Source organism: Nansenia antarctica, assembly GCF_963989245.1.
Source record: "Nansenia antarctica genome assembly, chromosome: 5".
Lineage (NCBI taxonomy): Eukaryota > Metazoa > Chordata > Actinopteri > Argentiniformes > Microstomatidae > Nansenia > Nansenia antarctica.
This window is the reverse complement of record NC_137690.1, coordinates 20,813,959-20,826,937: the sequence shown is the minus strand read 5'-3', so window position 1 is coordinate 20,826,937 and position 12,979 is coordinate 20,813,959. Positions and strand designations below refer to the sequence as shown.

General features: G+C 41.0%; 1 protein-coding gene across 1 annotated transcript; it reads left to right on the top strand.

The window, feature by feature from the left end:
• Positions 1-6,359: 6,359 nt before the first annotated feature.
• stc1 (stanniocalcin 1) lies at positions 6,360-11,606 on the top strand (the record flags this gene model as incomplete). Its single annotated transcript, XM_080532180.1, has 4 exons — positions 6,360-6,474; positions 9,795-9,937; positions 10,200-10,411; positions 11,312-11,606. The coding sequence occupies 4 exons, from the start codon at positions 6,360-6,362 to the stop codon at positions 11,604-11,606; spliced, it is 765 nt and encodes a 254-aa protein (XP_080388306.1).
• Positions 11,607-12,979: the final 1,373 nt, after the last annotated feature.

Below are 12,979 nucleotides of genomic sequence, written 5' to 3'. Positions count from 1 at the left end.
CTATAATTTGACATCTGAATGTCCTCTTGAAACGCTACAACAACCCTGCACACAGATAGACACCTGTGGATGTGATTCAAATTCCTCAAAACCCTATACAACGTCTTGTGTACTACCCAGAAAGAAATATTGACAAGAGAAATTGACAATAGGGAATTGACACACCTTTGTCTGCAATGCTTTGCAGACACTTGCACACTGAATACAAAAATTCCTATTATACAATGAGTTTGTTTGTAACCATGGTCATCATGCACTGGGCTTCAGACAATACAGCACGTCTTTATTGTCTAGATGTATAATCCTGCTATGTTACTGTTGTTGGATAAACATTCAGGAATGTACATTCCCTGAGTTTTAGTGGTATATTTAAGGGACACAGACATCTGTTTCAGAACAATACTATCCATCAGGATATTGCTGAACTCAAGATACTTCAGAACTATTTTACTTTATACTATGTCAGTATTATTCATTGCAATACACTGAGTGCCTCACAAGACACTAGGCCATGCACTGCATTAATACTATTGACTTGTCTGTCAAATAGTAAAAAAAAAATAGAAGAAAAAAAAGTCAACACATTTGTATCTTTTTGTCCTGTTTCAGAACTATCCTTCCCTCATCCCTACCTAATGCATTGCAAAGAATGTTCGACCCTTCACATGGTGTTCCAAGACATATGAATTCCAAAAGGATAGACGAGAATCTGAATGCATTGTGCATAACCTACACAACACTAGTCATCAACGTAATGAAAATATAGAATACAATAGTGGCTGCTTGGATGGGCTATATCAGAAATAAGTGGATGCCTGTGGTTTCAATAGTTGGAAACTTGAGCTGGAAATATATATGAAAGCAATTTTGAAATGTTGTAAAAACTTTTATTTGTTAACTTGATCACCCATATTATGTTGATTATTCAGATTCCCAGGAATTGATGGCTATGTTGTTGTTTTTTATTCAATATGTGGCAACACTATCAGAAGTGTCTTACAGATGCAGAGAACAGCAGGTTGTTGAAATACAATCTCTACACTACAGGCATTTGCGCTCACTATAGGAATTACCGCTTCGTGGCTTAGGCTTTTACAGCTGAACATTTTCAGGCCTGAAAAGTGACAGACTAGCCCAGCTATAGCTTGGTTATCTTTTCATTCCCTTCTGTCTGCAGTGGAGAGCCCTCTCAATCATCTGGCTGTTAATGACAGTGGTGAGCTGTGATGGTGATCTCAGCTCTCAGCTCTCAGCTCAGTGCAATCTCCTCTCCTCTCCCTGCATGGAGCCACAGCCCACAGAGGTGCCACACATCCACACAGTTCCACAGCACCACAGCAGTGCCACACTTGCACACAGCCCACAGCGCCACAGAGTACCAAATCAATCAACCAGGCAGATTATCATCAGAGCAGGAGGGGGAGAGACATTCTCCTTCTGGATATGCATCCAGTACAGTCAGTGCCAAGCCAGGACATCAACGTAGTAGGTCTTCAGACTTATGACATTCATGTCTTTCCCCATTCTTTCAAACGCACCATTTTCTTCAGTTGTCTAGTCAACCATTCTGATTGAGAGGCAAAGATGTTTATAGTGGTAGGCTGAGCAACTTATAAACAGGGTATCTTGGATTGGTTGATATGGTGTGCATGTGTCACTCCGAGCTGCCATGTCATGTAAGGTTAAAATTAAAACCACCACTGGCATAAGAGGGTAGCAGGTGATATGAGTTACTGGAATTCAGCAGGTTACTGCATGTGATTTATTCTTAGCCAAAGCACCAAATTGGTGGAGAGAAAGGGCTAGTTTAGTGATTCAAACATACATTTCAAAGCAGCATTTATAGGGCTTTGGCAGGTAATCTTAAACCTGAAAAGAAGCAGAACATGTTTAGCTTTTCCAGGAAACCACAAGCAAGGAGTAGATCAAGTTCAATGCATTCCATTCTATACGCAGTCAATTGCCATTTCCCATATACAGCTGCACAGTATGCATTGAATTAGATGAATAACTTACTGTAAATATCACTCACCTGTCGCTTATACCATCTACTCAAAGTCCCTCTTGTGGACACAGGCATAATAGCAGTTACCCTCAGGTAATATTGCTCTGACGATTTATACTGCAGATGTACTCCTATACGGCACCAAATACTATCATATAATGTCTATCATAGAATGTACAGTATATGACTGTAACTGATATATTGTATAAGTATACACTGACATCTTATTCTGAATTTGATAGTTCAAGTACATGAGGTAGATGAAAATGGAGAGTACAGTACTGAGTATATCTGCAAAAACGTTTGTGGCAACGTTTGTGGCTTATATTCCTCTAATCCTTTCTGATCGTTATTCTCTCACACACAAAAATGGTCTCAATCTTGTAATAACCAAGGGGCAGTGATACATCTATGGCTATCTGTGATGGACAACACTCAGACTGGATGCAAAGTGCCCTGTAATCTCAGAATCAGTTAAACTACCTCAATGTAAATGAATGCAAAGCTTCCAAGTTGTGCTGCACCAGGTGATTGAATGTTAATTCTCTGTGGCAGATTTGTCCTGTCGTTGAACTCTGCTCTCAACCCTAAAACCATGCCAGTTTTGTCTGTTGTATGCTGAAAATAAGGTGAATTACCTATTTCAGCTTGACAAAGGGCTTCATTATACATTATCTCAAGACACAGATATGCTCTCCTCAAATGTGTTTTTGTGGTATGGCTACGTTCCCAAAGGAGGAGTCTGTACTTGAGTGCTTACAAGGGGGAAACTGACCAACCTCTTGAGCCCCAGGAATAGGATTTTGATTCAAGGATTTTTCATTGGGATGTTCTAGTTTGATTAACTCATTTTACCATTGCACAGCAGCACACAAGATAGTAAAACTGTATGACAGTTGACAGCCCTGGGCTTTTCTATCAAAGAGACAGATTTGTAACAGAGACTGGGTTGCCATGTTTGAACTACCCAGGGAAGAGCAGCTGCCAAATGGAGACTTGCCAAACTGCCTGGCTCCCAACGGTGCTCTGGGGTAAAACCAATCAGGGTTAAAGCATCAGGATCGCCAAAGCAATCAGAACAAAAGAGAGGAACGCTTTTAAAAGTCTTTGAAGCGTTTCTCTTTGAAACACCAGAAAAGAAAACAAGTAATTTGATATAAAATGCTGAGCAAACATATGGATTCTTTCTCCAGCCAATATAGCTAATATTAACCACTTACGGACACATGCTTAGTCCAGTTTACATGTGATTCTCTGAAAAGAGGAGAAACTGAGAACATTTTAGACATGATATCTGAAAACCAGACTTCTAGGAGCCTAAGAAGATAATTCTATAATGGCATTTAAATTGTATATTTAGAAGTTCCTGGGACTATCAAGAAAATGGTATATAACCAGAAGAATGAGTAAATCCACAAAGTATAAATTGTGAATGAGGACAGAAAAACATAATTTTGACAAGATGGTAGAGTGACATCATTCTCCTCCGGATACATACATGTAGTAGTGATATCCTTCTCATCTGGATACATACATGTAGTAGAGATATCCTTCTCATCTGGATACATACATGTAGTAGAGTGACATCCTTCTCATCTGGATACATACATGTAGTAGAGTGATATCCTTCTCATCTGGATACATACATGTAGTAGTGATATCCTTCTCATCTGGATACATACATGTAGTAGAGAGATATCATTCTCATCTGGATACATACATGTAGTAGAGAGATATCCTTCTCATCTGGATACATACATGTAGTAGTGATATCCTTCTCCTCCGGATACATACATGTAGTAGTGATATCCTTCTCATCTGGATACATACATGTAGTAGTGATATCCTTCTCATCTGGATACATACATGTAGTAGTGTGATATCCTTCTCATCCGGATACATACATGTAGTAGAGAGATATCATTCTCATCTGGATACATACATGTAGTAGTGTGATATCCTTCTCATCTGGATACATACATGTAGTAGAGAGATATCATTCTCATCTGGATACATACATGTAGTAGAGAGATATCCTTCTCATCTGGATACATACATGTAGTAGTGATATCCTTCTCCTCCGGATACATACATGTAGTAGTGATATCCTTCTCATCTGGATACATACATGTAGTAGTGATATCCTTCTCATCTGGATACATACATGTAGTAGTGTGATATCCTTCTCATCCGGATACATACATGTAGTAGAGAGATATCCTTCTCATCTGGATACATACATGTAGTAGAGAGATATCATTCTCATCTGGATACATACATGTAGTAGTGTGATATCCTTCTCATCTGGATACATACATGTAGTAGTGAGATATCCTTCTCATCTGGATACATACATGTAGTAGTGTGATATCCTTCTCATCTGGATACATACATGTAGTAGTGTGATATCCTTCTCATCTGGATACATACATGTAGTAGTGTGATATCCTTCTCATCTGGATACATACATGTAGTAGAGTGATATCCTTCTCATCCGGATACATACATGTAGTAGAGTGACATCCTTCTCATCTGGATACATACATGTAGTAGTGTGATATCCTTCTCATCTGGATACATACATGTAGTAGAGAGATATCCTTCTCATCTGGATACATACATGTAGTAGTGATATCCTTCTCATCTGGATACATACATGTAGTAGAGAGATATCATTCTCCTCTGGATACATACATGTAGTAGAGTGACATCATTCTCCTCCGGATACATACATGTAGTAGAGTAGAGTCTTTCCTTTATCACCCAAATCTAAGGCTGTTATGGCCTTGATATAAAGACTAATTTATTCAGTGAAAAATGACTGGACGTGATCTTACTACATTACATAAGGAAGGGGCAACTCTATAAAACAACTCTCAAATAAATAAATAGTCCTTCATTATACCATGATTGTACAGGACATGGGTCAAACTGCTTTCCTGCACCACAGTTGCCGATTACTGAATGATGCCATTGATATGTATTTGTATTTATCTTGCATACAAGGTAGATTTCTTAAATTATCATCGTTACATTCATTTACCTACAGGAATGAAGAAACTTCATGTTCATTCTTGTTTCAGACCAGGTAAACTACATTGGCTGTAGGGTACATTTGGGGATATGATATCTTATCATATCATTTAACCCTGGAACAACAATCTCTACTTGGTTTTACTCATGTTGCCCTGGGCCATTGAAAAGACAGAGGCTATATAGGCCATGCTAATAAGTTAAATGGGGAAGAAGTGATGGGGAAGACAATGTACCTTATCATTAAGCTCACCTCTGCCTGCATTCTAGCACGTGCTGCTGCAACTCGTTTGGATCCTCGCCTACATGTCACGGGCATAAGAGGCAGAGAATTACGTCAACAATGATGGCTATCCATAATGCACTGTATCATGTCAATAAAAAGGTATTTTATCTCAGTGTTAAATACAGTCTGTCAGTTAAACCAACAATGGTGTCATTTATTAAGCATGGTTCACCAAAATGCCAACGCGATAAAAGTCAAATCATTTGAATAACCTCAGTTGATATTTTCTCAAAGACAACTTAGTATGACAAAGCGCGCAATACATTTGACTAAAACGCAGGTTAGTAAATCCCACGTGTAAGACAGTGTTGAAACACAATACTCTGCCGATTCATATATGCTGGCTGGATAATAACATTTCTCGTTGTCATGCCAGGTGGTAGGTACCTCAAATTAAACCTAATTGATCAGGAAGCCCTCTGGGGCAGCCTAGCACGTGGTTCATTTGGCGCCAGGCTATAGGCATTATTACGGGCTACGGTTTCAAACTTGACATAAAAAAGGCATTCATTGTCTATACTGTCATTAACAATTGAATGTGACTGTTCACTAAAAAATAGTCTATTATTAACTGGAGAATTTGGATAGCAAAACTTAACTTATAGACTCTGTTGTTATGTATTCTTATTCACAAGGAAATGCCAACTGTAATATCATTGGCGAGTATCACTGCCCAAGACAAGAGGCTGAATTTCAATGTACTGTCAAATTATCAATCAATTAGGAGCGACCGGACACAGAGCATGGTCGTGAATGCCGTGTTTTGATTGGTCTAGCCAGGAGAGAGCAGTCCCATATAAACCCATGCGCTCTATCTGTCATGCACGGCAAAAGAAATCAGTACTGTGCGGTCCAGTATAGAGGAATAGCTGCATTGGGTAGATGGTAGCCTACTTGTAGTAGATTTACACTGTTCAAAACACAGCGTTATTATAGCCTACATGCTCAGAGCTATATGAATTATTAACCAGACAATCAAGCAACATTATTCCTTAGTCAGATATTTTGTTAGGTCATCAGTGAAAAGTGGAAACGATGCCTTTGAGGACCGGACTTTTTCTTCTAATGGTGCTGATTGCATCTGCATACGAACTGGATCAGAACGAGTCATATTCACCCAGAAGAGCACGCTTTTCTGCAAATAGCCCTTGTAAGTAACAGTTATACTACCTCTTTTAGAGTGGATGGATGCGGGTGTTCGCACTGATACGAATTACTAATATTATTAGCCTGCCCTATCTTGTATCTTATGTACATTCTGGGGAGGACACAGGTTTGCTGTAACATGATGTGCAGTCCTGTTTCCAAGTGAACGCCTTGAGCGACAGAATACAGAATAGCTCGGGTATAGCCTGATACTCGCCGTGCTTTACCGGTGTTCTACCGGCAACAGATGCGCATGAGCCTCAAGTGCTGCTGGCTGACACCTGTGTACTGTGAAGGCTGTCATGCATCTGTAGTAAATGTTGCATTGGATTGCAGGTCGTGAGGGTTACAGGGCTACTCTATTAGTGGCCGAAGGAGAGCACAGGTCGAATTATTAGATTAGGCTCTAGAGCTTTTTGTAGGACAGAGAAGAAGGAGTTAATGAGCTTAGTGATAGCCCTACACGATACGTGTGTTTCAGGGTATCATGCAATGTTCCATCCATAATTGAACAGTCGGAGAGAGCACTATATATGTTCTATAAAATACTCTGTTGCAGGCTTATATGCACTAATTTCTTGCACTATATATACAGTATATATATATATTGTGTCTGTGTGTCTGTGTGTGTGTGTGTGTGTGTGTGTGTGTGTGTGTGTGTGTGTGTGTGTGTGTGTGTGTGTGTGTGTGCGTGCGTGCGTGTGTGTGTGTGTGTGTGTGTGTGTGTGTGTGTGTGTGTGTGCGTGTGTGTGTGTGTGTGTGTGTGTGTGTGTGTGTGTGTGTGTGTGTGTGTGTGTGCGTGCGCGTGCGTGTGTACGATTGTGATGCCCTCAACCAATAAGTTACCTGCAGTGTGTTTGACGCTGTTTCAGTCATTTTTTTTGATTGAATGAACCACGAACTTATCTCCAGATGGACTATCAACCAAAGAGATCAGATATGTTAACTGTCAGGCGGTACAAAAGTCGGCTATATTTTGAAAATATGGATATGACATTTTTACAGTCAAGACGTTCTCTACAAAGGAAATGATGCGTTTGACTGACTTGTTCTCTGACCTACTGTATATCTCTTTAGAGGCTCTTCATCAGACCCATTATATGCATTGTGTCACCACCACAATGCCAGTAGCCTATGGCTACTAGTAAATCAACACATATCCAGTATTTACATAAAAGTGCCTTGTATTAATAACATTCCTGTAAAGTACCATAAAGCTGTCACTCCAGGCTTAAGCCATGGCCTGTCAAATATGAATATTCTGACCGCTTAACTTCTCACTTTATCTTTATATCTAAGCCAAACTGTGAGTGTGTGTGTGTGTGTGTGTGTGTGTGTGTGTGTATGTATGTGTGTGTGTGTGTGTGTGTGTGTGTGTGTGTGTGTGTGTGTGTGTGTGTGTGTGTGTGTGTGTGTGCGCGCGCGCGCGCGTGTGTGTGTGTGTCTAATTATGTTACCTGTAATGTTTACGATGTTTCAATCATTTTTAACCACGAACTCATCAACAGGCATATCAACCAAAACCATCAGACATTCAATTCGATTTTATTTACGGTTAGGGTTAGGTTAAAAGAGGAACATTTGTTTCCAGTAGGCTATAAGGAGTTTCAAGCGTTTGCATTATTGAAAACACTGTATTGTGCGCCACTCAACGCGATCCATTGATCTGTGTGGCGTTATTGAATGGAAGGCTTACACCACGGTATGACAGGATGAATTAAATGGTAGAATCTCGTCACCAAGGCCGGACGAATCGTCACATTAGAACTAATAAAGTGAAAGCAAAGGGTGGAGAGAAGTCCTTCACTGAAAGAATGTTGGCCACGGTTGTTATACGCATATCTGGGCCCATTATAATGATGCCAGGTGGATCTGCTTTCGTTATGCCTGTCAGGAAGCTTAAGAAGAACAGACAACTATTTAAATATGGATATGAAATAGTTAGTCAAGACATTCTGCACAATTGTGTTTGCCTGACTTGTTCTCCGACCGATATCTCTTCAGAGGCCCTAGATCAGACCAATCACATGGCTTTTGTCACTGTGTGCAGGCCAGTAGGCTACTACTAGTAAATCAGCACATACCAGCATTTACATAAAAGTGCCTTGTTTAATCACATTCCTTGTCAAGTACCATACTGCAGCTGCCACTCCAGCTTCAAGCTATGACCGGTCAAATATGTGTATCACTCTTGTGTGTGTGTGTGTGTGTGTGTGTGTGTGTGTGTGTGTGTGTGTGTGTGTGTGTGTGTGTGTGTGTGTGTGTGTGTGTGTGTGTCTGTGTCTTGCACTGTTCACTATACTAAATCAATCGAATCTGCTTGACCATCACAGGATGGTCTGGGCCCAAAAGGTAATATGTGTGATGGCATTCCCTTTTCCTGCTGCATATATTTGCTAATCTTTATTGCTTTACTCTTCCCATGTGAACATGTCTCAGTCTTACAATACTATACATGCATTCATTGCATGGAATTTTGGTTATTATAATTTTTTTCTTCTGTCAGAATAGTTTACACAGCTGCATACAATCAGCTTGCTGTTTAATATTAAATCTGAGGCGATATTTATGTGACATATTTGAACATTAAATCCATTTATGAGGAGTGGAGCAGTGAACCAACCGAGGGGACATGACTGTACTGTAAAGTGTGCACAGTTCATGGTGATGAGTGTCAGAGGTGGTCTGGCATGTCTGCCAATTGAGCATTATGTTATTGTCTTGTCGCATGTGAGGGTAATGGAAACAAGGAGTCTGGTGCCAAAAGTGACAGTCAGCAGAACCTGATCCTGAATAAGCAACACTCATACCACTGTGTGCGGGTGTGTGTGTGTTTATGTGTGTGTGTGTGTGTGTGTGTGTGTGTGTGTGTGTGTGTGTGTGTGTGTGTGTGTGTGTGTGTGTGTGTGTGCGAACGTGCGTGTGTGCGTGTGCGAACGTGCGTGTGTGCGTGTGAGAGCACAGAAACACACTATGCCATTATTCCCCAGGAGACCTTTGGGTATTTTTGGTGCAGTTGGTCAAAAGTCTGTTCCAAGAAACAAAATACTGGAATATTCATAAAATTCTTTGCCAGGAGGGAAGTGTAATTATCCCAAATAGTGTCCCAGTCTTTAAAAGTTTAAGGTGTCCAGTGACCAGTCAAGTTGTAATTTGTCTAACTGATTATGATCTCGGCAGTGATTCAACACTGCATGAAAATTCTCATCAGATCACCTCATTGTTTGGTTCAGGACCATTACAGACTTGTCTTTCAGCTCTTGTTGAGAGTGAGCACCCAGTGATAGCATGCCCCCCTGATAATGGTTCCTTCTGTGTCTACAGCAGACGTGGCACGCTGTCTGAACAGTGCCCTCCAAGTAGGCTGTGGAGCCTTCGCTTGTCTGGAGAACTCCACATGCGACACAGATGGCATGCACGACATCTGCAAGTCCTTCCTGTACAGTGCAGCTAAATTTGATACTCAGGTATGGTCACCCCTCTCTTTTCACCCCTCTGTAATCAGCCCTATATACAGTATATTGCATTAGTAACACATTATAATATATAAAGTTGTTCTTATACCAATTTCAATAACACTAATGCAATTATAAATAAATGTATAATGTATTATGTTAATACAATGTAGTTACTATAGTGATTACAATGTTACTATACCAGTATACAGCAATAATGTTGATATGAGTGGCATGAGTGAGAGACTGAGATATGATGTTGAACTTTGTGCAGGGCAAAGCCTTTGTGAAGGAAAGCCTCAAGTGCATTGCCAATGGCATCACGTCCAAGGTTTTCCTCACCATCCGCCGCTGCTCTACCTTCCAAAGAATGATATCAGAGGTTCAGGAGGAGTGCTACAGCAAGCTGGATATCTGCACTGTTGCCCGCTCTAACCCAGATGCCATTGGAGAGGTAGCACAGCTCCCAAGCCACTTCCCCAACAGGTGAGCTACCTTCAATCCTTAAGCCAGACAGACACTGACATTTCAGATACGAATTTGCCACGAGCCACGTTCTCACCACCATCTCTTGAACTTTGAACGCCTTGAACGCCTTTACTTACACAGTGTGACTTCAACGTTATGATGATCAAACACGATCAGGTCTGATTAGAATTCTGACATGTCAGAATCTTTGGCGTGTGGCCTTTCTTCTTGTGCAGTGTGAGAGGTACTACAGGCGAATATAAGAAAGTCAACCAATGGGAATCCAGGATGCTGTGAACTTTGGCATTTGGCGCTTAGGTGGCGTAACGGGTTAAACGTCGACCATACCACAGGGTTCCCAGTTGGATTCCGGCTGCGGACCCACTCAGAAAAAATTACTTACAGAATAGACTACATAATACATTCTAATTCTAGGTTTGGAACCATGAAATGGACTTGTGGCACTCTGGCAGGACTGCTTTTTTTAGTTATGTAGGAAAAATGATGATGATTGTTACGAATAATTTTTTAAATAATAGACAGCCCCTGCTGTCTGCTATCGTGTCCGAATTATCCTTCCATGTTTTTGGGGCTTTTTCTCTGCGCATAAGAATACCAGGGCTACAATTTCACTGCCATTTCTGCCGTTGCCCTGGCAATAGATAAACATTGAAAATGAGGGTGAGAGGGGGCTTGGTCGCATGGCCCAGTGTGAGAGCCACCATCAGGTCTGTTTGTGCAGTGTACATTGCATCAAGTCAGCTCGACTTGGAGAATGTATTGTGCAGTATGACATACTCTCATCGGTTGAGCTCGTCTGCATTTGAAGAATTTTCAGTACCAAATCTTTCATTAGTTTCTGACTGACAATCAAATGCTATCCAGTATCAAATATACAAGTGATCCCTTCTCTTACAGGTTTTACGGTAAGCTCCTCCAGAGCCTGATGGACTGTGATGAGGAGACAGTGGACCTGGTGAGGGCCAGTATGGTGCCCAGGCTCGGCCCAGAGATGACCATGCTCTTCCAGCTGCTGCAGAACAAGCCCTGCCCCTCGGCTGCTGCTGCTGCTGCTGTTCCAACTGGGGTGGAGGGCCGTGGGAGCTGGCGCTGGTCCATGGGTCCCCACATGTACAAGATCCAGCCTAATCTGCGAAACAGAGACTCCGCCAGTCATTTTGGCAAGAAGCGTGCCACTGGTGACAGCTCTTAACTCCCACTCAGATCCAGAAACTACACACAGCCCTCAAAACCATAAAAAAGCAAACCGTGGTCTATTCCCTTGGGTGTTTAAGAATCATTCCTTCCCAGACTGGATACTAACATGCACCTCTAGAGAATACCCCTATGAGTTTCAAGTATATTTGATATCAGAGTTTGAGTATTGTTGTGAGATATACTGTACCTTAGGTGTGAGAGGACCCCCCTCCCCTAAACTATTCCAAAACTCTATCACTCTCACTTTGCATTGAACATGTTGCTATTATGTCTCTGCAACGTGGTCCTGTTCATCCCTGTTCACGTCCCAGCCATGATTCCATGATTCCAAGCACAAACCTGCAGGTGTGGCTTACTGTACATCTCTATAGCACAAGTGGACCATAGTTTTAAAAAATATATATATATTATATTGCTAGCAGAGTACAGATATTCATCCATTGATAGAATATCAAAAATAGATCATTAATTCATCAATAGAAAAAATAATTGTTATTATTGGATGTTAGATGTATCTGATATTTCATTAAGTTCTGTATGAGATCAGTCCAATTGTGAGCATGTGCTGTTAAAATGAGTGTCACATTTATTCCCTGACACTAGCAGGATTATTTTATGTGTACTTAGTTGTTTGTCTGAGACGGCCATCTCCAGCCCTCTAAAAGAGAGAGCTCTGTGAAATGTGGTTGTCCCTCAGATGAGAGGTATCATAATAACTGTTGATACCAATAATAACGTGTAACTACCCTGAATGCCATTATAAAGAGACCCAATTGGGGTAGAAAGTGTGTAAATCCCATACCATAGAGTTGAGCATTGTTTAGAGGTGTAGAGTTGCATCTCTTGTCTCCCGAAACCCTCCGTTCACAAGAGAGTTGAGCTCCAGTGTATACAGTTCATGGGACCATGTTTGGCGGATCATGAGTCCACGTTGAATTGTGTGTGGAGCAGCTGTGTAACTAATGAGCAGGAAGAACCCTGATATTGATAGGCGCCACCCCCTTGGACTGATGAACAACATTCTCCCTGGTGAATATGACACGGAGGGGTTGGATCATACACATTGACTTCCAGTGTTGATAATGACTATTTAAAAGCCTTGTTGGTATATATTTATTTTCCTACTATATTATTTAAGTTGTTTATTTTATGATGTTGTTGTAGTTTTACTTAGTTTACAGATATACATTTTAAAAATGCTGTTTGGTTATGGCTCCTATTTGAATAGGGGCCTATGAGCTGCCATTCTCCACATTGTCCTCTCCGTTGACTGAATAGGACCCATGTTATGACTCTGTGCTGGACATAGGGGAACAAGTTGGTCATTCAAGTCAGGTTCTTTGTGAGTGTTACATGGGACCACAACTA